The sequence below is a fragment of the Tamandua tetradactyla genome, chromosome 24, assembly GCF_023851605.1.
Source record: "Tamandua tetradactyla isolate mTamTet1 chromosome 24, mTamTet1.pri, whole genome shotgun sequence".
In the NCBI taxonomy this organism is placed as follows: Eukaryota; Metazoa; Chordata; class Mammalia; order Pilosa; family Myrmecophagidae; genus Tamandua; species Tamandua tetradactyla.
Genome location: NC_135350.1, coordinates 52,286,588 through 52,314,373, shown reverse-complemented (window position 1 = coordinate 52,314,373; position 27,786 = coordinate 52,286,588). Strand labels below are relative to the sequence as shown.

The following is a 27,786-nucleotide window of genomic DNA, read 5'->3' as shown; positions in this document are numbered from 1 at the left end:
ATTTATATTTCTAGTGTTAATCAGTGGGACACATGATTAACCCTTTTTATCTCCTTTCAATCATGTTCACCTTCAATATGGTAATATTACTTATAGACCCACTATAAGTTATATGAATCTAATAACCTCTGGAATTTCATGCCTTTCTGTTCATTTTTTTGCTTGAAAGTCTTGTTATGCCACATTAAAGAAACACTTCCAATAACAAATGTATCTATATTTTAGACTTCATTTCTATGTAGAGGGTAAAGGTTTTAGGCTGTGAAATGCCCAGGTTATAATCAGATAGGTTTGCTGAGTAGGTTTTTTTTCAAATTTTTATTAATAAAACCAATCAACATACAACACGAACATTCTTAACATATGAACATTCCATACTTGGTGTGCATTCAGTGGCTCACAATAGCATCACATAGTTGTATATTCATCACCATGATCATTTCTTAGAACATTTATTTGCATCACTCCAGAAAAAGAAATAAAAAGAAAAAAGAAAAACACATACATACCATACCCATTACCCCTCCCTCTCATTGACCACTAGTATTTCCCTCTACCCAATTTATTTTAACATTTGTTCCCCCTATTATTTATTTATTTTTAATCCATATTTCTTAGTAGGTTTTTAAATTTTCATCTTTTGCATAGTTGTCTATCTACATGTGTTTTGTTCTTTAATATTTCTTTATTTGATGTTGTAACAAATGCTACACAACACAATAAAAGTAAAATGATATAGTTAATCATTTCCCCAGCCACTTCTCTCAGGTAATTTATGTTAACAGCCTGCTCATGAGCATATGAATATGAATGAGCATATTACCTGCTCATTCAACATATGTGTTCAAGCACATACTCATATTTATAGGAATTTATTGATTTCTTTTTCCATTCTCTCACTTCCCTCTTGTCTTTTACCTTCTAGCTAATATCCCTCATTCTTTCCCCTTCTCACTTTTCATTTTCTACCTTTTCCTCTTTCTTTTCATGTAAGCCTTGGAGTACCCAGGCTCCCAGGAAATTGAATTCACCCTCAAGGTGTGACAGCTCTGTGTAAATTGTGGGTGTGAGCTTTTTTCTTGTATATCCTTCCTTACTACCTCCCTCCCTTCTCTCTCCTTCTCTCTCTCTTCAGTTTTATGGAGATGTATTAACACACCATACAAACCATCTGAATGTCCTGCTTTCTTACTAAGTTTCACATGAGAAATTGAGAAGGAAGGGTGGACATCAAGTAAAATATCCAGTTAGCTTAAATTAGCTTATTTGTCTGAAATATTTCAGAACCCAGGGTAATTTTTTTTTATTTTGGTAACATAGATATAATATAAAATTCGCCACTTTAACTATTTTAAGTGTACAACTCACGCTTAATACATTATTTCCTTTTTTTAACTTTTAAATTTTTTTTAAAAAAATAACACAAACATTCTTAACATATGATCATTCCATTCTAATGATATATCAGTAATTCACAATATCATCACATAGTTGCATATTCATCATCATGATCATTTCTTAGAACATTCACATCAATTTAGAAAAAGAAAAAGACACAGACAAAAATTCCCACATACCATACTCCTTATCCCTCCCGTTCATTGATCACTAGCATTTCAATCTACTAAATTTATTTTAACATTTGTTCCCCCTATTATTTGCACTATTTACTTTTACAATGTTGTGCTAGCATCACCATCTTCCATCGCGAAAACTTTTTATCACCCCAAATAGAAAACATTTAGGCAATAATTCCCACCAGGGTGCTTTGGAAATTATTAAAATTTTCATAGCATACATTTGATTGAAAAAGCAAATCATACTTATTGTTTTTAAAAAAATCCTCAAACCATGTAGACGTATTTAAAGCAAAAGGTAAATTTTTAATCTATCTCCTGGCATTCTTCTTGCAATCTCACTCCATGGGAATAGTTTAGTAAATCCTTCCAGATGTTTTTCTGGACATTTGAAAACCTACATAACAAATATTATATACAGTGTGTAGGTAGACAGCAAATCAGAAGCTTTTTCACATAACAGTACAACGTGGACATCTCTGCATGGCAGTAACGTAGGTCCTCCTCATGCTTTTTAAATGCCACATGATACACTTCGCAGTTAATTTAACTGTTTTCTACATGGACATGCAGGCTGCTGTTCCCGGATGCATTTCTAGTCTTTCAAACAAAAAGAATGCTGTCAGTTCTTATCTCTTTAATGACTTGAGGCTGCTGACCTGGGTAACTGTTGCTTAATCAATAAGCCCTACAAAATCCACGATGTCCTTTGTCTCCCACCTGGCCATGAGGACAGAAACTTGCTGACCCCCTGTACTTTCTGTGGCTGTCTATCCCTTCAAATCGCATTCTGCTTGTTTCGTTGATGTTTTTCTGTGCAATTTTCTTCCCTAACCTTTTTAAATTTTTGTGGGTGGTGGTGGTGGTGCACGGGCCAGGAATTGAACCTGGGTCTCCCACGTGGCAGGCGAGTATTCTACCACTGAACCATATGGGCACCCGCTTCCCAAATCTTTTTCTTCTGTGTGTACGTACATATTTGATTCGGGGTCCCAAATCTGACCCATTAAGCATTCAGTTGAATGCTCTCTTAACATCATCGTCTTGGCAAAAATAGTGAATGAACTTTCACTTGCCTTGTCCTCCCCTCTTTTTACAATGGGTTCAACATCTCTAAGACTCTAGGTAAAGAAACTAAAGAGATAGTGACCCTGGACTGAATCCAATAATGGAGGGGGAGGGGAGGACATTTATTGGGGCATATGAAACAGATTGTAAACTTTATATCAGTGTTGTTTGAACTTGATAATTATATTTAAAGTGGTTACATAAGTAAGTATCCTTATTCTTAGGAAATATACATGGAACTATTAAGTGTTGAAGGAGCAATGATATTCCAAATGTGACAAAATGCTAAAAAGTGGGTGGATCTGGGCATCTGTGTGGGGGGTATGTTGGAGTTTTCTCTATAGGTTTTGCATTATTTTTTGCACCTATCTTGTAAGTTTGAAATGATTTCAAAATGAAGAGTCTAAGAAGAATTTAGGTAGCTTTCTGGATAATAGTTATGTTGCATACAGGCCTTTACTTGGGACACTAGTCTTGGGGAAACAAAGAACAGAAAACACTGAAGTGGTTAAGACTGAGAAGCTGATCAGATTAACTGGTCTGCCCCCACTTCGTGTTATATTCACCACTTCATAGAAATAAATTACTTGTAACATTTGGAGTGGTTTTAAATGAATTTCTTTACTTTAAATTTCCATTGCAACATTTTATTCATAAAGATAGCTGTTCACTTGTTTTTCACATTTTGGTTCAAAAAAATCAAAATATTTACTAAAATGAAGATTATGTTGGGCGGGCAACAGTGGCTTAGCAGTAGAGTTCTCACCTGCCATACTGGAGACCCGGGTTTGTTTTCTGGTACCTGCCCATGTAAATAAAAAAAAAAAAAAAAAAAAAAAAAAGTATTATGTTGGAAGCTATATAATCACATTAAATCAAATCACCTATTTGAGGAGGAAATACACCACATGCTCTTATTATTTTCTTTCCAAAGCATACAAGCCATGTTTCAAGTGTATTCTTTCTTGGTTGTGTGCTGTTTAGGCTGGCCATTAAATAGTCCCTAGAACTTATTTTCAATATTTAGTAGGTATTGAAATTGTTTTTCTAAGTTGTCTACATTCAAAAGAAGAGTATAGATGAACTAGAGATTTATTGTATGGTTGTGGCAAGAGGAAGAGTTATTATTATTTTGCTTTTTCTAGTAAAGACTCTTGTGTTTCACATGGCTATATTTTTCACACCAAAACTTTAATTTGAAATAATAGTAAGAATGTCAAAATGAATTGATAGGAAGTAATGGATAGGAAGTTATTTCTAAGTGAAATCTATCATAACATTTTAAGGAATAATTCATATTATAAAACTAAACTCCCATAATATATAAAAGAAGTTAAATTCTTTAAAAAGTCAATTCATGCGCCCATATTGTGTATATGATTTCTAGTTGGAGGTTTCTTTAAATATATAATTAATAAAACATATTAGACTAATTTTAATTCAATAATTCAAAAAGTAATCACTGATTCTAGACTTTAGAGGTATGTGGAAATAATTTTACATTTCTTGAGCTTTTTGCTTGAAAAAAACATTCACTCACAGGTCTCTCCTTCCCGAATAAGACCTGATAATCACAGTGGATGAGTTAAAAATGAATACAGTATGAATCAGACCATTCTGAATTATACAGAACCTCAGTTAGCATATTGCTATTTGATGTGATTTTAACTGATTTTATAAACTATATTTATCTCAGGTGAAGTCAGGTTTGTAAGTTGAAGTATACAAGAGCACTGGGAGAAAAGCAGTTCGGGACATGAAAGCACCAGTGCACGTTCCAGCTGTGGGGCTGCCCATCCTGGCAGCACTCTCGTTTTGTACTCTTGAACCCTCTCCCATCTCCACCTCCTTGAGCCCTCCACCTCCCTCTGGAGGTCTCTGGCTAGGTGAGAATTTAGCCGTCCCACTGGGTCACTCCAGTCTCTTGTCTTTTCCTTCCAGCAACAAAGGAAACATTTGGGAGGGCAAAATGTGCTTCTTTAAATGCTTGAATGTTATGGCATGTGAATTATATATCTCAATAAAGATGTTAAACAGAAAGAAAGAAAAATTGTGCAAGCAGTAGGGCCCAGACTGGCCAGACACACCTTTATGTCTAAGAGCAGGCCATGTACTTTTTTCCTATTTTGTTACTTCCTTACAAAAGACTTCGGCTTTTTAAAAAGCTTTATTTCTTGATCAAACATATTTGTTTTCAATAAAAAATTTATATATATATTTCAGATTCTAAGGCAGTGAACCATGGCTGAGAGCAAGCTTACATGGGACCTAAAGGGAACAGGACTTTACTGAGAACACCTTTCATAAGTAACTTGGAATTAATACATTTGCACACTTGGTACTTGGAATTCTTTCAGGGTCACTTATTAATTACACTTTTTGAACAATGGGAAGGACCATTGTGCAAAAGAACTGAAGCACCAGGTGAGGGAACCTGCCCCAGCTCATGCAGAGAAACACGTATAATTTTGAACTGCTGCTGAGATTTCGTTTTATGTCTCGTCCTTGATCCCACGAAACAGGTTGTTTTTCTTTCCTTTACAAATATCTGACAGGGCCTCTAAATTGCAGATATACATAAAAAGTATTTTCTCCATAATCTATGGTACAACGGACGCTCAGGGACCTCCCGTCACAGTGATGGATTTCACGGGTATGATACAGGCTGTGTGGGCGGACGATTTGGACCCAAAGTGTGTTTTCAATCACCAGTTTAAAGTGATGTTTCACACAGGAATTGAGGGATCTGTTCCACCCTTTTGAGATTTCACCTGACCCTGAGCACTTAGAAAACAAGATAAAGAAGCAGCAGGAGAGGAGGCCTTATCTGTTCCGCCTACAGTGTCCCTGGCTAAGGTTTCCAGCTAATACTTATTCCCTCAACATGGTGGCAGCAGCAATGTGCTCTTAAACCATAGGGGCTGATTACTCCTTTAAGGCTTAAGTCCTGGACCTCCCTTCTCTCCTCCCAAAAGTAGATTCCCTAGATTCCCACAGGACAGATCACTTGCTAATGTTGTCTTCCTGTTTCCAACACCTAGTAACGATGTGTGGGGGGATCCCCCTGATTTTGTGACAGGCTTGGACATGCTTGTGACATCATTTATAAAGCAAAATACAAGTTTGAGGTGGATAAAATCTTACCGAAAAGAAAAGCTTGTCTGTGAATCTCAGTAAGAAGGCTGACTGGGCAGTTGCTTGGCTGTTATTTCTCCTACACTCAGCCAGGATTTAAGAAAGGGCACAGCCAGGTAAAGGCAAGTGGTGTCAACTGGATTGTAATTGAGGCCTCCAGTCCCAACCTGGTTAGGAATTCTCTCCTCTGTACCCATTTGTATATTTATTGCCTTAAATATAGAATCTGAAAATTAAACAACAGAGATCTAACTTGAGAGAGAAGAAATCAAGCCAACTTCCAGTCTTACTGTTATTTTAATCTCTGAAGAGGACATGTGAAAGCAATTAAAAAAGGTATTCTCTGAGGAAATAAATCTAACATTCAATGAAAGGGGCTGGTAGAGCCCTCTGAAGAAAGATGAAATTGAAAATAACACCCCGTTTTTCTTAAGAATATGAACTGGGCACGTACATCATAAACGCAAATAAAATGCAAATGTATGTATTGCCTAAGACCCAAACGTTTGCATAGCTGAATAAAAAGTCTCCTGAAATTCATAACCACTGAAGTAATCACCTGCTCGTCCTCTGATCAGAGTTGATTCCCACGGAAACATTAGGGGGTGAGGCAGGAGGCTTCAGCAGCAGTAGCTGATCACTAACAACCTGAAGCCCTCTGGTTGATTTATACTGAAAAGAGGACATGCTGAGAAAAAAAGATGGTTCTTTTCCTTGTAACGTGAGCTTTTTTTTTTTAAGCTGTGAACTTTTTACCTTGCTTCATTCATGCTTCATTTGCTCAATTACTAACTGTATTGCTCTTGAAAAGTGAGCGCGGGCGTCTTAAAATTGATATTTTGCTTTAGGGGTTCCTCTTCATTTCGAAATGCAAAAAAAAAAAAAAAGTTAAAGCACCTTTCTGTGAAGTGACAGAGACTGGGAGTGCCCCTTTTTATGGGAAGGACAGGAGGACGTTGTGGAGCGAAGAGTGGGACCCGACTCCTCCATCCCAGAATCCGTTTTCAAACTCGAGGGCGCCTTCTCCGCCATTGAAATGCAAATCCGGTCCTCGGCGCCGGAGCCAATCCGGGAGGCTTCCTATGGGATTACCTGCAGGCGAGCGCCCAGCGAGCCGCGGTCCCTGCGGCGCTGCGGGCGGGGGGCGCGGAGGCCGGGGAGGCGTGGTTGTCCGGCGCCCCCGCAGCCTCCGCGCCGGGATTCGGACCCCGGGTGCCGCGCGACCCAGGCCCGCCCTGCCGCAGGCGCTGCAGCCCGGGGCGCGAAGGTGCGGGGCGCGGCAGAACCGCCCTTTGTTGAGCGCGACTTTGCCCCCGCCCGGGGCGATGCCCGGCGCCGCCTCCTCTCCGCGGCGGCGAGGTTTGAACTTGGCTTCTGCGCAGGCCTGGAGCCCCGCGAGGCCCGGGGGCGGCGGCGGCGGCGGCCCGGCGAGCTGCAGTGGTGAGTGCGGGGCTCGGGTCTGATTCCCCCTTCCCAGCGCTAAGCGTGGCCGGGGGCGTGAGGCTTGTTTAGAGGGTAGGCGGGTGCACCGCAGTCCGCGTCCTAAAGGGGATCTATTTCGGTCTCTGTCGCGACGCCTTTAAAACCCGGTCTCAGAGGATGGTTTCCCAGGTCTGAGCTTGCACAGCCGGCCCCCGACCTGAGGGAAAGCAGGTAGCGTGCTCCGAGGTTCTCCTGACACGCCTAGGCCCTGGCTTTTTAAATGGAGAGGCAGAAGCTGCCGCTCTAAGGGGAAAGTAAAATTGTTGATTATTGACAGCATGAAATTTTTTGAGAAATATTTTAATTTTGATAAATTGCTTCCCACGAGGGCACCCACTGTGTTTAGAGTTACATGCTTTTCTTAATTTTACTGGATTTGTTTCTGTATAAAAGGCCTCAAACGAGTTTGTAAGGGCCACGCCTGTCCCGACACTTGCTCCAGATCTTAAGGCACATTTTTTTTTTAAGTGTGTTCCAGTGTCATATAGCACAAATTAAATCAGGCCAATGAAATTGTACCTAACACATGCTTTATTGTGAGTTGCCACAGGGATAAGACTTCCTTGCCAGAGGTTAAAAAAAAAGATTGAGTTTATAAAACTTCAACATATTAAGTATCCATTGGGAGAGGAAAATGGGATATCCACTCCACACCCATAAACCGTGTATTTTGACATTACTTTTTTTTTTTAACCGTATGTGATCGGAGACTTTTGGACCAAGTGTAATGGCTGTCCATATGCATGTAATCTTAATGGGGAGATTGCTGTAGATGTCAACATGCGATGGGAAGTCTTAGTATAGAGACTTCTAAAAATAGTTGTATGCATTTTTAAATTAGTTAATATTTATAAAGGCTAGCTAAATTGCCATTTTCAATTAAAAGCATCTTGGTCAGATATAGGGCTAAATCTTCCCCCAAATAATTTGTTTAACTTGGTTATGTTTTCATTAATTTTGATTATTTTGTTTTTTAAAATAATGTATTTTTTTCTAATTATAAAAATATCACATGCTTATTGTAGAAAGGTAGAGTATACAGAACACAGAAGCAAAGTGTTATTCCTAACAAAAACATGTTCTGTTTATGAAGGCTAGTTCATAAAAACCTAGTCATGGGGAAAGCTTGCAGGTATGATGTTTATTTTTTCATCACTAACAGACCTAGTTTAGGGGCTAAAATTAGGAATTGACAAGAAAACAAAAATGTACTTAAAAATATGTCACAACTAACAGTTTGTCAATAGTTATTCATGTTATTCATGGGTTGAAGCAGAATTTATTGTGGCAGTTTCTCTAGAATCAACTTCCCACATTTGCTTCTGGCAAATGGTTTCTATTTGCATAGTCTATTTTGTAAATAAATCTCTCTCCCCTTAAGGCAAAGTGCCCAAACACATACCCCTTTCCAGGGCTTGCAGCTAGGTTCATCGAGTTAATATTTTTATTGGTTTCCACATCAGAACTTCCTCACCAAACGCTTGATAAAACCCTGGAGAAGGTTACCAAGGGATGTTCTAGAGAATTTACTTCCCTGGAGATTTTGAGAATAGGATAAACATCCATCTGAATAGGATGATTTCAGTACAGTACTGTCTGGATAAAGGAAGGCTAGGTCACCTCTCACAATCTCAGAATTGAGGGATTCGAAACAAATTCCTGTCCTACAACCTGGGACCAAAGGAAATAAATATTCCAAAAGGCACTTGAGCCCAGTATGAACATTTGCTCAACAAATTGAGGTGAAGGACTGTTTAAATTTACATCAAATTTCACTCATTTAGTAAGAAAGATTTTAAACTATCCTTAGAAATTGCCAATTCTTTTCTAGTAAGGACAGAAAATCAGCAATGTTTTAATTGCTTTCTAGGAAGTTATAGGTTGAATACAGTGTAAATGATATGATTTAAGGTAAAGAAATCAATGGCATCATGGGAATTAAAAATTCTGTTTCAGAAGTTGGGGGAAGGTGTGTGCAATAAACTTCTGAGATAAGCATGGTGTACCACTTTTGACCCGATGCTCTTCTCAGTATCCTATCTTGTGTGTTAAATCTGGTTACATTTTTACATCAACCTTTTACTTTCTCCTCTAAACTCATTCTCGACTTTCCATTTTTATGTCAAAACCATATAGCACTTTTACCAAAACCAAGTAATCCCATAACTTCTGTTGGAGTATCTTCCCCTGGAGTCCAGCAGTACTGCAGTTTTGCTGGTTTCTTCCAAAAGCTCAGGATTTCAAGGGTTGGTGCTTTCCCTCCCCTCCTGTTTGACAGAAGTATCCTGTAATTCTAACCGCTGTGTGACCTTGATTGAAATGACACTTTCCTCTCATTTCATAGTGTCACTTGAACAGGAACTGCCACCTGTTTTTCTCCCTGCAGGGTCATGGAGAGGAGTTCACTGTCTAGGAAAGGTCATGCCAAAAAGAAAATTGGCTTGAAGGATCACCTGGCTGGGTGTGTTTTCATCTTACTTAAATGAACAGTGCTTCCACAGATCTCTACTCTGCAGCTTATCATAGTTCTCCAGGCATGCTGAAAACTGACTTTCTTATGACTATAGCAACACCTGAAGAGGAAAGAATACAAACAATGATCATTCATTTATTCAAAAAACATCCACTATGTGAGGACATCCCAATGCCAATTGTAATATGGTTGATGCATATGATTTATAGATGGAAGTTTCTTTACATATATAATTAATATAGTGTATTAGACTAATTTTAATTAAATAACAAAAAATAATCACTAATTCTAGATTTTATAGATATGTGGAAATAATCTTACATTTCTTGAGCTTTTTGCTTGGAAAAAATTCATTCAGGGGTCTCTCCTTCCTTGGTAAGACCTAATAACCACGGTGGATGAATTAAAAATATATACAGTATATATCAGACCATTCTGAATTATATTAGATCCTAGTTAGCATATTCCTATTTGATTTGATCTTAACTGTTTTGGTAAGCTGTATTTATCTCAAATGTGAAGTCAGGTTTGTAAGTTGAAATATGTAAGAGCATCGGGAGAAATGGGAACTGGAGATGGGTTCACTGCCCTTGGGAAAGTTATATAAAAAGAAAAATAAAACATCTTAATAGACTTGTGCTGTTCTGTGGGAGTAGAGAATAGTACAGTTTTATTGTAAAGTTAAGCATACGCCAACCCTGTGTTCCAGCATTTCTACTCCTAGGTATTTACCCAAGATAAATGAAAATAAATGTTCACAAAAGAACTTGAGCAAGAATGCTGATGGTATCCACCAACAGGAAAATGAATTTACAAACTGTCATCCATCCGTGCAATGGAAAACTAGTCAGCAATCAGAATGAATGAATGATAATCACTGCAAGCTCAATGAATCTCAAGAGCAATATGGTAACTGAAATAAGCCAGACACAAAAGAATGCAATAACAATTCTATCTATGAAGCACTAGGAAAAGCCAAACTAATCCATGACAAAAGTCAGGGTCGTTGCTTCTGGGGCTGGAGGAATTGACTGGAATGAGATATAAAAATATTTTCTGGGGCCATGGAAATGTTCTGTATCTTGTTTTGGATGATGTATACATAATCAAAATGTATACAGTGTTCAAATCCAAGACCTGTGCATTTTGTTGTATGTAAAGTAACTCCTCAATTAGAAGAACTTAGAGTTAGACAGACCAGAGTATACATCCCATCTCTGCCTCTAGGTGTGTATTACTGTGGTCAAGTTATTAAATGCTTCTAAGCCTCAAAATACTGTACAGTCACCTTCATAGGGCTGTTGTGAGGTTAAATTAGGTAATAATTTAACATATTTAGCTTAGCAAGAACCCAATAAATATCAGCTATTATTTCTAGGCTGTGTGATAAAAAAATTTTTATATCGTTTTGATGTTGATGAAAGTATATATATCTAGTTTTTGTGAAGTCCATCTAATTTATCTGAGGTTATCAAAGATCTTGTAACATATTAATGGGTATCCTTAGCATTAGCCCTATCTTCATTATGATGGATCCTTTTTGCGGCTGTAGGGAATTGAAGCTTCAAGTTCTTGCCCACTTGATTAAAATACTCCAGGTGGCTTCCTTTGCCAGCAGAGGTTAACTCCAGTCCCAAGAAAGGAAATAGTCGCTAGGCAAACACCTCTTTTTCTTTGAGGTTTGATTTAATGATAGAAGTCGAAGCTGAACTCCCAGACTAGCTTCACAGAGTCCTCTGAGAATCCACATGAAAGATTTCCATGTTCCATCCTCTTACCAAAGATATAGGTAGGAAAAAAAATCTCTGATGTCTGCATCAAGTTATTATTATACCTTTTGAAGAAGAGAGATTATAAAACTTGAATTTTCAGTAGAATATTTTGAAAAGAGTGGTAAATATGATCAAGAAAGAGCTTATTTAATTGCTACAATTATTTTATTTAAGGTCAACAAAATGTTTGGGAAAGACAACTCCAAAAGTGTTTTGTTGTTTGGTTGGTTTAATTCATTCAGTGAATATTTATAAAACAATTTACTGAGAATTTTTTAGGCTCTGGGAATTCAATGACAAATAGACATTGTAAGTTAAGAGTTCATAGACACTCAGACTGCAAGTATGAATGTGTAGACATTACTCTTGGGATTTTTTTCAGAGAAGGAGGACTCTGACTTAAACTAGTTTTTTCTTTTTTTTTTTTTTTTAAGTTTTGTGCATAAGGTAGAGGTTAAAATCCAGAATCTTTTCCATTGATGCCATTTTCTTAAATGTCAGAGTTTCTTGTTATTCTTTACTTAAAAGAACAACAATAACAAAATGGTCTCTCATGATGTCAGTGCAGTGTTGTGAAAAGGGCATAGACAGACCAGACCGTTGTTTGAATCTGAGCCCATTACACATGAGCTCAGTACCTTAGAGCAAGTTCTTAAATTCTTCAAACCTCAGTTTCCTCATCTATAAAATGGTGTTAATAATACCTCTCTCATAAAACTGTTATAAGGATTAAATGACAAATGCATGTAAAAATACCTAGAGTGGCAATAAATTTGTGTTTATCAGGTAAACACTGAGTCAAGTATTATCTGAAACTCCTCTGTGTTGACTGAATAATCACACTCCTATGAGGTTGTCACTATTATTATCTCCTTTTAAAGGTGAGGAAACCAAAGTACAGAGACATTAAGTAACTTACATGGCAAAGCCAGGGTTGGAAATCAACATATCCTGCCTCTCATCTGCTGATGTGCATAATGGATGTTAATTACATTTCCATTTAGATAAAATGATTTTTAAAATTTAATCATTGCAGTAGGTATCAGAAGTAAAATAAACCCCTTGCTCTTAGTACCCCTGACAGTGTTTGAGAAAGTGACATCATTAAGTAATAACCAGTAAGTAGCACTAGTGCCACCTTCAGGGGCTGCATGCAAGACACTCTTCAAACGTGTTATTAAATGGTTAGTGGATCTAAGGCCTGGTTGCTGTGGGGGATTTGCAGGAAAGGTGCTAATAAACATGTGGGGCTCCTTCTCACACCCCTCAAAGGTCCTTCTCTGACCCCATTTTTTTACCCCTACCCCAACAACTTAACTGAGATGTGATTAATTTGTGAACAACCTAATGTAGAGAACCAAGACTGCTTATTGGGATTTGACCTAGGCTCTGTGAAGGCCATGGCTGACATAGAAGTGATATTTCCTTGGTCTCAAAAAGGAAGGCAAGGTGAAAAGCATGCTCCAGAGCACTGTTTTAGTAATAGAAAAAGTAGACAAGTAACCCAAGATATTTTGTGTTCTCTATTTCAACTGGCATTTTCTGTGCTTCCAGATTCTGAAGAACCCTGAGCCAGAACTTTTAATAAAAATAAATCCCAAGTGGTAGGTTGAAAACTCTACTGATTTAATGAGAATGTAAACAGTTGCACTGGCTTAATAGATGCCCAGGGGAAAATGTAGTTACATAAATATATGGATGCTATTATCTATTAGATACAAGCCTTTTCACTTAATCCCTTCCACCCCTCGAATTCCTGGTTGTTGTGCAAAATGCTCTGGATTAATTGCTTCAGTGTCTCAGGCTCTCCTTTGCAGTGCGGTGTTAGCTAGGTAGCTAGCATGTCAGGGACTGTTTTCTCAGCCACCCAATTAGTGCCAGGTCTATTTACAGTCCCACCAAAGAGAAGCCCTTCTCAGCATGCAAAGTAGGTACTAGGGAAGGCATTGGGCTAAAAGCAAGTGGTGCTAGGAAGAGCCCCTTTGCAAAGAGTTGCTTGTAGCCCTGGATTTGAAGGAATGGCACTGTGTGCCATTTGCCTTATCTAAGGGCAAAATTACTGGCAGATAAAACTCTGCTCTCGGAAGGAGAGAAAAGAAATCTGGGAGAAGAACCTGCAAGAATCTTAGCATCTTGGCTATCCCCAACAGCCTCGAGGCCTTGTACCAGCTGCTTTGCTGTGGACAAGCTCCACTTGTCTTTTAATCTGACTCACACTGGCTGTGCATGGCTAAAGTTCAGAGAATTGCAGGACTGTCAGTTGAAGACCCTCTCTGCCTCTTCACCATTGCCTCCAACCTCTTTCCCTCTAGCTTTAAGCTCTTTGTGTTGGTTCCCATGGTTACCTCTTCACCACCAGCAGCTGGAATGTGATAGTGAGAGGAAGCTGCCTCCCCTACTGAGCCAGGTCTGGCTGGGGCGGAGGCCACTGATCCACAGCTGGATTTGTGAAATGAGGTCACAGCACAGTGCCTTCTCTTTGTTAGAGGTTCTGTACCTTTCCCAGGCTTGACGTGTTGGGGCTTCGGTGGGAGGGGAGACGTGGGGTGATTTCAAGGGATATTTCCTGCCCTAGGCTCTCCTGACCTGGCTGTCCTAGGACCTGCCAACTCCTGGCCTAGGCCATCTGCTCCTGTGTTAGTACCCAGCTCTGCCCAGGCAGACGGAAATGATCACTCACCTACTTTCCTTTTGGCTTTGTTCCCAATTTCACCTGTTGGTGAGTAAGTCGACATTAACAAGGCCAGGCTCCAGTCTTAAAGGAATTGAGATGGCTGTGGGCATTCAAGGCTGGGTCTCTATCCAGGATGGAAGACAGGCGTAATCTGTAAACTGGGGGATGGTATGGGGACTTGATTAGATAAGTCAGGGGCCATTTCTGAAACAGGTTCAGCGTGTCAGCAAAACTAGCTAAGAGTTTTTCTTGAAGCTACCTCCTGAAATAGTGTTTGGGGCTTTCTTAAATTCCTTCCTACTTGGGGTCAGATTGGCTCCAGAGTTAAGGTGGGATTTGCAACTAAATGCTCTTCCTGGGATAAGGCATCGCTGTTTCCTAGACATCTTTCAGCCCTACACGTATCTACCTAAACCCTGAGGTGAAGCGACTGTTGTGGAAGGTGGTTGAGGAAATGCTTAAGGAGCTCCCTAATGGACTGGGTCCTGGTTTTACTGCTTTCTTTGTGAGCTTGGGCAAATAACTTTAAATGGTCTGTCTGTTTCCTTTTCTGTACAATGGGAACAACATATCTTGGGGTTGTTGTCAGGATTAAGTTTGTGGTGTAAAAATCCTTTGTAAACCACATAGCCCAATACAGGTGCCGATTGTAATATTTTTAAATGATGTTTTGAGAATGCCATGCTAAAATAAAGGCAGATTTTATCAGTAGAACTTTGTATTATATGTATCAATGGGTTCAGAGTCTCCCCTGGGGAGGATAGGATAGTATTGGAGGGAGGGACTTGCAGTATTTAACAAGAAAACAATAACAACAAAAGAAAAGGAAAACTCAAGCCTATATTACACTAACCCTGTTATAACCAAAGGAAAGACAAATGATGGAAATAAGTAGAAATTTCGCCGATCGATCTGTATATCATAGTTATGAACACCTTGAAAGGTGTACTGTAAACTGCAGACTCATTCCTTTTTCAATAAATTGGCTTCATTTTGGTACCTGGCCTTCCATAGAAACTGCTTATGAAGACTATAAAGCAACAGCTGAGGCAAAGCTTAGAGGAGAAAGAGAATCCTGCTTTGGGTGATAGTAAAGTTTGGGAATGTTTAGATTTGAAATTTGGAGGCATTTAAATAGCATGGAAGGTCTATTATTTACTCTAAAAAGTAGAATGAATCTTGGATATTGTGGACACAAATGCAGTTGGCACAAGCTTAAAAAAAAAAGTGCATGTGAGCTTCTTTCTAAGTCCCAATAATCCTCTTGGGCAAAGTGAGGATTAGGCCTCCCTCACAAACAAGGGAGTGAGTTCATTTTTGCTAAGATTCCTCAGCTGACGCCAAATTTAGCAAGGGACCTATTTTCCCCAAATGAATGACAATCTCCATTTACATTTGTAATGACCACCCCACTAATTTAGATGAGTTTAGGGTGGGAGCAACTTATTTGCATGCAGATGGGTGAGAGAAATCCTGCCTCTCAGTCTACTTGGGAACCCCAGGGTCCTTCCAGAGCCAGAGTCCCTCTACCTCCTGCCTACAAAAGGGGAGGGGTCTCTCATCCTAGAACCTGAGCTGGGAAGGACTTGCTGGGCTCAAATAACGATCCAAACTGATTATGTTTTTAAAACAGCTGTAGAAATATGTTCATTAACATGCCATCCCTTCTCTAGTGCCTGAAACTCCATCTACCAAGATCCAGCCTCTAGAATAACTCCTCAGACTAAATCTGTCTCTCTGACACCTGAGGAACCATTTCGTAACAGCAGTCACGGGGTCATGAAGGAGCCCAGGCAGTGCCCCTTATTTCCTGTTCACTTATGCAAAACAAGCACGACCTTGGAGTTAAATATTTATATGTCTCCCCAAATGCTTGACATTTGCAGTTTCCCCTCTTAAGGAATTATAGAAGCTGTCATTGCCTATCACACTCTTGGGTGACTTCCCACATTCATTCCTCTCACATGGACCATTATGGTTCAGTGGTAATAGCGTCCCTCGTGCAGTGGTTACCATGTGCCAGGCTCATCAATAAGGTCCAGAGGCTCAGACTAGTGGTCAGTAACCAAAAGAGATCAGATTGAAACCTCGGTTGGTTGGGCTTTGTGTATGTCTCTCCAATGAGACTGGAGATCAGAAACTATCCATTATTATTCCACAGAGATGCCAACTTGGAGCCTATATGTAGAAACTGCTCATCACTCATTGATACAGGTACTTGGAGAGTCTGTTCTGTCACTCAGAATTTGTCATTTATGCCTTTTTCCAGTTGGTTTATAGACTGTTAAAGGTCATCTGTACAACCTTCTCACTTTATATATGAGAAAATAGAAGTTGAAAACATTCAAGTGACTTGCCCATAGCTATACAGAGAGGACCTGGCCTAGGTTTCCTGCCTGTTGATCCAGTACCATTTCCACTTGTGATAGTGCATATATATATATATATATATATAGAGAGAGAGAGAGAGAGAGAGAGAGAGAGACGTTTTATGGCATCCAAAACTCCTCTTTCTGAAACCATCCAAACTCTGTTTTTCCTAACATGCATTTTGTGGAAATAAAGGAGAAATTATTACTGAATCTGCTTTTCCTGATTTATTTCCACTATTTTGCACTTTGTTCTCTCTGTCTTACTTCTCTTATCACAGATAAATCTTTTCCAGGATGCTTTCCTAGAGATCATTAGCAGTACCACACCATGTAGCATTGTCTGTGAGAGGCTTTGTCAGAGGGCTTTGGGTTGGGGCATGCTCTTTTTGGCCCCAGCCTTACCCTTCCATGAGAATCTAATGATGCAGGATGTCGGGAATGTTTCCTGTGCTGAAGGTAAGGTTGTTAGTCAGGTTCCATTCTGTGCCCTCCTCCCCACCCGCCCTAGCACACTGACACCCACACTGATCTGGTCCAGGCAGAATATCAATACAGAGTTTGGGGAGACAGCTATTCTCATGCAGATGAAATAGGGGAGGCAAATATAGGGCACACACCACAAATCTGGCCTAGTGTCTACTCAGTACAATTTTTGTTAAATATTTATTGGCATCAGTTCTGGGAAGAGCACCATACTAGGTTCAAGGAAGGAAAGAGAAACTAAAAAAAGATTAAGACTCTTGCATAATGGTTAAGAGCAGAGGCTTTGTCATCCGCCAGATCTGGTTTCAGCCCTTGTTCAGTCAATTAGAGTTGGGCAACTTCTGTTGCCTCTCTGAGTCTCAGTTTCCTCATCTGTAAAATAAAGATGATAATAGCATGGAAGCTCATGCCTTACACATTGGGTATGAAGATTACAGTGAGCTGTAAAGGTAATAGTTTAGCACCGGGCCCAGCTCAGAGTACCCATAAAAGTAGTTGTGGATCCTGGGACTGGCGCTTTGAAAGCTGCCCTCAATGAGACATATGACTGAGTAGAGAGGGGGTGGCACATATACTGAGAATATAAAAGAATGAATGAAAAGAAGAGGAAACAATGCTGAATGTGGACCACTCTCTTATATTCTCATACACTTTGTCTATTTAGCACTTATAGTTCGCAATTATATATTTGTATGGTTATTTGATTGCTCGCAGCCCATTATTCTATGCGTTCCGCAGAAAGAAGGAGCACGTCTGTTTTTCCCCTTTGCAACCCTAGTGCCAAATCCAATGTGTGGTCCATGCTTTTCCTGAGTAATTGTTGAATGAATGAGTGGATGAGTGAGTGAACTGGGTATTGAAGTGACTAGGTTCTGGGTTTCAGCATGAAGTATCAATTTTGGTATGTCCTGCATCTAAATCCCAATTCACCCTGTGTGACTAGTGTTAGTTCAGGTAGTGGGGATGCAGAGGGAACCATCAAAATCTGGCCTCACCATTTCAGCCGTTATGGACAATTGGGCTTGGAATAGAGGAGCCCCTCTGAGTTCCAAGAACTTTCCACTTTTCTCTGAAGTTTTCCCTTTAAAGAAGCTTTCGGTAATAAATGTTTCCTACCTGTGCCAATGGACTTTTAGGCAACATGAAGTACGAGAGAAAGTATAAGAGAGGTAGAAGCCCTGGGTTCAAGTGCCAGTGGTATAGCTCACAAGACATGACTTTGAGCAAGCCACTGTCCCTTCATGAGGCTGTATGTGCATCTATTAAATGAGGATAGATAATACTTGCTTTACTTAGTCTTTAGGATTATTATGAGTATCAAATAGAATAATGTATTGGAAAGTGCTTTATAGACTGTCATGTGTGATATTAAGGTAAGAAGTTATGGTGGTTTGCTGTAGAGATTTGCATGGCTCCTCAGGAGCACTAGCCTATTAATATCCCCAGAGGGAAGGCAGAGGCTGAATTTTCTCAGGAAGCATTTTCTGCTTCTATCTGATATTGGTTACTCAGGAATCATGCTTTGTCCTCTGTTTTCAGCAATTGCTGAGAGAATCAGAAATATGTTGAATGCCAATAGTAAAAATTGTACACATGGATCAATTTGGGGAGGTTTCAGAAGAAATTTAAGTGAAAAAATATAGCAGCAGAAGTTACAAATGGACACAGGTCTGAGACATAGAAAGCTTATCTATGCATGGCTGAAGGGATATGTGGAGCCCTTGTGTGATAAACCAAGCTGCTGGACCAAGGTAGGGGAGCAGAAAGACCAGAGAGGTCTTTAAGTGCAAGTATTGATGCACCTATGATGGAAAACACCAGACAGGAACAGACCTGCAGAATTCAGAGTGAGCTTCCTATATGGTCAATAATGACAAAAGAAGCAAAGAGAAGAAAGAGAGAGAGTAATGAAGGAACAGTGATCCAGAAGGTTGTCCCAAATATATAGGCACCAAAAGATCAGTAACAGGACCAAGAAGGCCTTGTAAAGAAAGGGCATCAGTCTTCAGTAAAATGAAGAGCGCTATGTTTGACTAAGAACAGAAATCTGTACCCCAGGGTGTCAGTTCTTAAAGTCTTCCTTCAGACACTGAGGGAGCTTCCAGACCAGGCCTTCTCAGACTCTAGAGACTGAAGGGGAAAGTGCCAGGGAGGCTGTTGGTATAGACACTAGATGACTGGATAGAGAGGTGATGATAAGGCCAGATCTGTGCATGAAGAACACAGAGCAGAGTAAAGAAAACAAACAAACAAACCTGGAAACCAAGAGTGCCACTGTTAATATACAGGGTGCAGGAAAACGACATATGCTCCCAGCATAAATCCAAAAGAATTCATACAGGGACAAAGAACTTGGCCCTGTATGAATGTACTTGCGTTTACTTTACCGAAAGCATCTGACTACTTCAAAACATAGGGCAGCAAAACTGTGCTGAGCCGTGCCAGCTGTTTGTCCAAGGGCTCGGCCACAGTCTCCTAACACTGTGGTCCCCTCCCCTCTGTGGTAGCCTGCTGCTAGTGGGTTGGACCAGAGAAATTGCCTCATATCTTTTTCTAGGAAGTGATCGGGAGTTTGAGGGCATAGAGCTCCACTTTGAATGGATCACACAATTATTCCCTTTACAGCCTCCTTTGCTTCATTCAACAAGTGTGTATTGTTTGCCTACTATGAGCATGCTCACTGTGCTTGTGCTGATGGTTAGTGGTTTGGAAAAACACTGAAGAAAAGCCCAGGCATGGACTCTGACCTCAGTGAGCTTACTCTCTGATAGAGGAAGCATACAATATGCAAGTCAAACATGCTGTGATAAGTACAATGAAGGAAAAGATCAGGTGCCAGGGAAGAGGATATTTGTATTAGGGTGTTCTCTGAGGGGGTGAAGGTCAGCCAAAAGCTGAGGAGTAACCAGCCAAGTGAAGGGTGGGGAGGAAGAATATTCCACAGCATGTGTAAAAGCAAAGAGCTTGGTGTGTTTGGGCAACTTAAGAAGAGTATTGAGAGGAGCATAATATGGGGTGAAGTTCAACAGTGGGTAGGAGCCAGGCCACAGGAGACCCTGCAGGCCAAGTTAGCGGCTGTGGGAGGGTTTTATTAGGGAATGGTGTGATCCATGCATGTTTTAAATTGTGCAGGCTTCTGGGTAGATTGGAGGCAGACAGGAGTAAAAGTGGGGAGACCAGTGAGGAAATTCTTCCCTAATGAGAAAAACCACAAAAAGGAAGAAAGTGCTGATTCAAACAAATAAAACCTAACACTTCCCTAAGATTGTAACAGTCCATGCCAGGCAGACATGACTCCTTTTTCTTTCTTCCCCTTTTTGAGGACAAAGTAGAAACTCAATAGAAATCAGGAAGTAAAGGGATCTAGAGAGACCATTTTAATAGGCTCGGCTCTTTATATCTTTTACTCCAGCTTCTCCAGCCTTTCTCCTATTTTCTTTAGTGTTTGCAAGAGCCACAACATAACGACCCAGTACTTTTTCTTCCTATGATGGTTGAAACTCAGTTCAGAAGGCAGTTAATGACTATATTAAAATACCACATAGTAAAGCAGGATTTTCAAATATTTGCAGGATGAGGGGAAGAGAGAAAATATGAATGTGCTTATCGTAGGATATAGAAATATGTAGATGGTTGACCTGGCTTTCTTGTTTCTTAATTATCTTGGGAAGAAAGATGATACTGGGGTCATGGCTCACAATAATTTTTTCAGTCCCTGTTAAACTTTCGCAAGTTAGCTTTCATTTCTATATCATTATTCTTAGGAAGTTGTGATCTTGAGACTGGAGAACAGCAAGATACAACCATACGAAACAGCCCTAAACTATGTCCCATTAGTTTTGCCTAGAAGTTAACTAGTAAATTAAAAGGATCTCGCAGAGAAGGACAGTTACAGTTCAGTTGAATATGAAAAATTACAGATCTGTTGAACATTTAGCAGTACTTCATTCAACAAATATTTATCAAGCAACCCTTCTGTGCCAGGCCCCCAGACAGGGCTGCCCGCCTTTGCAGAGCCTGCTGTGGAGGAGTGGGTCCGGCAAACAGGCAGTTGGAAGGCAGTGTGGGTTATTGCACTCTGATATGCGCACTGCACCCGTGGGCCGCTCTGCAGATGGGGGGACCCCACCTCACCCCGACTTGCAGTTAGGAAAGACTGCCCAGGGAAAGCGATGTCCGGACTGAAGCCTGAATGAGTGTGAATAGGCCGGGAGAGGGTTGTTCCTTCAGGGGCCTGGGTGTAGACCGCTGGAGCTGGGAAGCCACATGGTTTATTCCAGGATTTTTTTTTTTTTTTTACGTGAAACTGTTTCATTGATTTAAGGGCGTCTATGGTGTATCTTTGGGTTTCTTTAAGTGAAATAATGTACCTTTGGTACATTAAAATCAGCTCATTTGGTAGCATGTTTAATTAATGGCCCCATCATCACCATTCTCCAGCCTGTTAATACACCAGGGTCGGTAGTTCCAAGGTCTATAGAATTTGTGGCAAACGCTGGAAATTCTTAAAGGTATTAAACTGAAGGGAAGAATAGTGAGTGGTTGTCAGTGATTTTAGTCCCTTTTGAATATGATCTCATGTGTTTGAGCCAAGATGCATAACTTGTCTGTATCTCAGTTTGCCCAGCTGGAAAACTGGGGGTTAAAAAAAACCATGAAATTCTTCATAGTGAAGTTGCCTCCTGACATATGGGAAAGCACTTGTATCCTTCTGTAGGAAAGACTTGAAATAATCTGGCAGTGGTACTGCCCCATTACCTCATGAGATCAAAGCACATTGCAGACTTTATTGATTCCAGTCTGTTGTGAGATAGGTAGCGTAGTAACATGAGGTGGGTGGAAAAATGTGCATTCCAGAGGCAACATGAGTTCAATATCCAGATAAGGTAACTGGCAGAGGGACAGAGGGGCAAAGTGACCATTCCAGGGTACAAGTCTTTGTGATGACTAACCTCCCCACACTCATTTCAGGACTCTTTTCTGCCTAGACTCATCATGGGATTTCTTTTCATTAGGACCTATGAATTTGAAAATTTGTTGTCCAGATTATTCTAGAAAGAGTTGTAGGCAGAAAAAGTACACTCTGGGTGCTGGTGCTTCTTCCAGCCTCCAGCCTGTTTCCTGATTCATGTAGTACCTGCCAGACAGCCTACTCAGGTCTCCAGGCCTCTGTCTGGTCTCCTGAGACAGCCTGTCTAAGTAGGTGGGGATTTGCAGGGAGGCTGCAGTGTAACTTCTGCAGGGGCAGAAGGGGCAGTCAGCATGGGTTTCCTGAACTTTCGTACCTGGCGCTAACCTCGGGTGGTCATTTGATGACACATGGCTAAAGAGGGCAGTGCTGGGTGCTGGTTTTTGTGCTCCTAAGAAGGAATCATGCATTTAAAATACTTAAAGGGGTGAGAGCTACTGTTCTTGTGCCTCCGTTTCTTTCGCATTTGCATCCTCTTCCAGCCAGCCCTTCACTGAAAGAGCCTGTGCCCCTGGACATTCCAACTACCAGTACCTCCTAGGAAGGGAGAATCAGAGAGGAAAGAGAAGAGAGCTCAGCATCCAGAGTTTAAGCCATAGTGCAGAAAGGACAGAAGCAAAAATTGTGGTTTAGGCCCCGAACAAGGAAGTTATTAAAATGCCACACCCGCAAACGCTCTGTGAACGTTCCAGCCAGGTCTTTTTTTTTTTTTTAATTGTGAAATATAACATAAATACAAAAAAGCAGTAAATTTCCAAAGAAGATTGTCTTTTAATATTCATCTGAAAAGAAATGAATGACAGAATAGACTGTACAATGGATGATGTTAGGGTATGCATTTACACTCAGGTAGTCTTTATATTCGTGTATTTGATCATCAGATAACTTTAAATCCACTTTCTGCCTGTATTTAAGCCAAATGGGGAGTTGGTGTCTCGAGGGTTCTCATGTAGTCCTAATTGGGGACTACCCAATAGGTTCTACAAAAGGCTTAGTCATATTAATTCTCTAGCTAAGGCTCTTCTTTCTGTTCTTCCCAATATATATTATTCTTTTTAGTTGCAGCTATTTTGGATAACATCTTAGCTGAAAGGAGCTCCAAAATCAAGGACATATACCATGACAATAATAAAAAGTTTATTAAACACATATGTGTAAACAGCGTGCTAGACGAATAATATAGATTATCTAGAAACTATAGCAGTTCTACAAGATAGGTATCATAATGGCAGCCAGTTGGACGATTTTGAATAGGTCAGGCTCTGTTCTAAGTGCACTATCTGAATTATTTTATTTCTCAACAACCTCATGAAAGAGGTTGTTCTTCTGCACCCATTTCACAGATGGGAGAACCAAGATACAGAGAGGTCAAAGTCACAGAGCTGGTCAGGGGGTAGAACCAGGACGCAAACTTGGAAGCTAATTCTAGAGCCCTGCCGCTAGCCCCTAAGTGCACAGTCTCTGATTTTTACTTTACTTGAGGAGCTGGAGACTCACAATTTACTTCTTCCATGTTATTCAGTTCAGATTTCAAGTCTAGGAATCTAAATTTGGTGAAAATAGTAAAGTGCAGAGTGGGAGGAAGAGGTGTTCAGATTACAACTAAAGTGCAGATGAAAAGTTTACCTTAGAGATGGGAACTCTCTGCAGACTCTCTAATCATCTCCCCACCAACCCCTGAAACCAGAAGAAATGTTTTATATTTGCCTTAGGATTTAAGAAAGAATGCTCTTTCACTTCCATTGTATGTTCCAGGAAATATAAGGCCAGATGGATGGGGCTTATTTAACCATCTCTCCGTAATCCTCTCCCTTCTCAGCCAAGTCCTGTGCAGGGGAGGAACTGCACTCATTGTACTTCTCCAGGTTTCTCTCTCTCTCTTTTTTTAAAATATTTTTATTGAGAGATCTTCGTATACTGTATAGTCCATCCACAGTGTACAGTCAGTGGCTCACAATATCCTCACATAATTGTTATATTCATCACCATGAACGTTTTTAGGACATTTGCCTCACTTCAGAAAAGGAAATAAAAAGACCTCCCTTCTTATACCCTCCCTTCCTATTGCTCATTAGTGTTGCAATCTACCCAATTTTTTTTACCCCTTATCTCCCCTCCCCCCCCATTATTTATTTATTTTTCTGCTTGCTTTTACTCATCTGTCCATACCCTGGATAAAGGGAGCATCAGGCACAAGGTTTTCACAGTCACACTGTCACATTGTAAAAGTACATCATTATACCGTTTTCTTCTAGACAGATTCCTCTTTTGGGGGGCCCACCAGCGGCCCTCAGAGGCTTAGAAAGTTCCTCCATGCCCCAGTTTGAAAACATACCAATGGCACCCAGCAAGGTACCCAACAAGGAATGATGACAAAGCCCATTTCAAAGAATGATGCAGGGGACATTCCAGTGAAGAGGAGGAGTTGAGGGTGCAGTTGGGGAGTTTGGAAATTTGGGACGCAAGACTTTACTAAGAAGAAAGACGCCTGTTCCTGTGGTGGAACGTATTGACAATGCAGGGCTTAAATTTTTTCTCTGACTCCCTGGGAGTATGGAGGAAAACAGTTATGGGAATGGTGCTAGGGACTGGGGGCTGGGGTGGGGGTGATTTAAATAGATGCACAAAAGGCTTGCCTCCCAGCACAGTGGAATCTAAACCATCTGAAAGAGCTCACACTCACAAGTTGGCATCTGCTCTGAGCTGCCACCCACTGAATAGAACAAGGGTTGTTAGACTTAGAGATCACGCTCCTTCAGGGAAATTTTTGAAGATAGGGAGTTGATGAGTGAGGCAGCAGTGACTTGTTTCAAGGTGGCCACCTTGTTTGATAGTGAGTCCAAGTTTTTACTTATGTACAGATGGATGCTGAATTATAGGGGATTTACTTTCATCATAGTCCATGTATCTCTTTTCCTCCTTGATTGGAAAAATCTGGGTTTCATAAGCTTGAGAAATACACTTGATTGCTTTACAGGAACACAGATAGGGAAAGATGAAGATCCTCGGTACTGGACAGTCCTTTCTCAAAGCAGACACCTCAGCGGTCTTTGAACTCTGCACTTAGCACTGCTACTTTGCTCTAGCTCCAGGGTAAATTTTCATCCGTTTTTCTTGTTATATTCCTTTGTGCCCAAGAACACCATCAAACTCAGCTTCTTGTTTTCCTCTTTTTGTCAGAGATGTGTGTGCAGACCGGAGCCATGCAAACACTGCCACCTCTAACTCCGTCAGCCCAGCGCACCTCACGTCTGACCCCCAGCACAGGAAAGCTGCAAGGTCGGGTGGAGCTAAACTTCGACTGAAGCACAGGTAAGAGGCCCAGGGGTCAGTCCTGAGTGGTTCAGAAAAGGGATTGGGCTGTGAAAGAGGGAATCGAGGGTAAGGATGGCCAAGATACAGGCTGGTGAGAGAGCGGTAAGGAGGGGAGAGCTAAGACGTCGGCTAAGGTCAGACTTCAGGAAGACAGTGATCCTGATGGCAGTTTTCGAATTAGGTTCTCAAGAACCTTAAACTTCCTGGAAGGTCACTCAAATCATTTGATTCAAATATCTTTTTTAAAAACTGTAATTATAAAACATTCCAAGCTATAAGCCAGTGTTTTGTACTTTGGAAACGACCGATGTATTAAATTGTACAACAAAGCTTATTCATCTTTGAATTGATCTTCACTTAAAACTTCTCTCGATGTCTCGGATTGAAGAATGTCCTGAGAGTCTAATGTCAGCGTATCAAAAATGTGCAGTTATTCATCTGGGGAAGTCAGATTAGCCAAGTGAACGTAACATGAGTGCTTCCTACATGTAGCTAGGTTGTGTGCCGGGGCTTTGCATGCACCACCTCATTTATTTTTTTATTTTAAAAAAAATTTATTTGTTAATTAAAAAAAGAAACAAAATAAAACAACATACATAGTCAGTAATTCACAATATCATCACTTGGTTGCATATTCATCATTTCTTAGAACATTTGCATTAATTCAGAAAAAGAAATAAAAAGACAATAGAAAAAGAAATAAAACAAACACAGGAAACAAACAAAAAAAAGATTATACCTACCATACCCCTTACCCCTTGCTTTCATTGATCACTAGCATTTAAACTAAATTTATTTTAGCATTTGTTCCCCCTATTGTTTATTTTTATTCCATATGTTCTACTCGTCTGTTGATATGGTAGATAAAAGGAGCATCAGATGCAAGGTTTTCGCAATCACACAGTCACATTGTGACAGCTGTATCATTATTCAATCATCCTCAAGAAACATGGCTACTGGAACCCAGCTCTACATTTTCAGGCAGTTCCCTCCAGCCTCTCCATTGCATCTTGAATAACAAGATGATATCTACTTGATACATAAGAATAACCTCCAGGATAACCTCTCGACAAAATGACACTTTGTCTCATTTCACTCTTCACCGTTTTGGTCGAGAAGGTTTTCTCAATCCCTTGATGCTAAGTCTCAACTCATTCTAGGGTTTTTCTCAATCCCTTGATGCTGAGTCTCAGCTCATTCCAAGATCTCTGTCCCACGTTGCCAGGAAGGTCCACACCCCTGGGAGTCATGTCCCACGTAGAGAGGGGTAGGGTGGTGAGACTGCTCGTTGTGTTGGCTGGAGAGAGGAGCCACATCTGAGCAACAAAAGAGGCTCTCTTGGGGGTGACTCTTAGGCCTAAATTTAAAGTAGACTTGACCTATCCTTTGCGGGGTTAAGTTTCATATGAACAAACCCCAAGACTGGGGGCTCTGCCTATAGCTTTGGTTGTCCGCACTGCTTGTGAGAATATCAAGAATTCATCTTGGGGAAGTTGAATTTCTCCCCGTTCCCACCACTCCCTGAAGGGGGCTTTGCAGATACTTTTACACTCACTGATCGAATCACACTGGAATTCATCGGGGCATCACTCTGGATAAACCAGCAAAATCTCATGTCCTACCTCAGATTCCAAGTACTTATGGCATTCAATCAAAGTATCTACATAAGTTATATTAGGAAATGCACTAGTCAAAATATAAATTTTGTAGCTAATAAACATTTTTTGCTTTAGTCTCACACAGAAGGTGACATTTTAAAATATTAATTACCATCTATTTTCAGTACCCTGCAATAATGACATTCCTTTGTTCTTCCTCATGCAAAAATATTTTTAAAATTTGTACTTTGTACATTTCACTATTATTATACACTCTAGGCATTCCTAGATTCTACCATCTCGATCTTTAATATCTATCTTTCTTTCTGATTTCATTTATATCCCCAGCCCTCCTCCCTCTATCATTCTCACATGCAGCTTCATTCAGTGTTTTAACATAATTACATTACAGTTAGGTAGTATTGTGCTGTCCATTTCTGAGTTTTTGTATCCAGTCTAATCATAATTTTAATGAAAGTAAAAGGTTATGCATTTGGCATCTTTAACTTAAGAAAAAAAAAAATGAACAGAGAGAGACGAGTAGTAGAGAAAATGCCGAGAAAGATGTACCTATTCACTGTCGGTAGGGAAATTGAGAGGTACAGCCCTTTGGAAGAGCATGGTGTTGGTTCCATAGGAGGCTACAGGTAAGGTTACCATATGATCCTGAAACCACGTTTGTTGCTCAGTATATACTGGGGGAACTGAGTGTGGAGACACAAATGGACATTTGCAGAACTGGTGTCTCTGGAGCCAATGTTTGAAAACCGCAGTGGCTAACGGTGCCCTAAGGGTATAAGGACTGAGGAATGGAAGGGGGTACTATGGTGTATAGGTAAAATGGTCTACAGAGCAGCAGTAAGAAGGA

At 40.3% G+C, this 27,786-nt stretch overlaps 1 protein-coding gene across 8 annotated transcripts in view; it reads left to right on the top strand.

The window, feature by feature from the left end:
- SHROOM3 (shroom family member 3) overlaps positions 1–27,786 on the top strand; it is a 197,804-nt gene that overhangs the window by 99,961 nt on the left and 70,057 nt on the right. For 4 of the 8 annotated variants that reach the window (XM_077143094.1, XM_077143092.1, XM_077143090.1 and 1 more), the window contains exon 2: positions 25,186–25,317. Coding sequence is in view for 3 of the 8 variants with exons in the window: in XM_077143092.1 (XP_076999207.1) it covers positions 25,186–25,317 (132 nt within the window). In the remaining 5 variants the exon portion in view is untranslated. Of the gene's footprint in view, positions 1–11,976; positions 13,996–24,982; positions 25,099–25,185; positions 25,318–27,786 lie in introns of those variants that run through there. The other 4 variants (XM_077143096.1, XM_077143097.1, XM_077143095.1 and 1 more) reach the window with 4 other exon arrangements.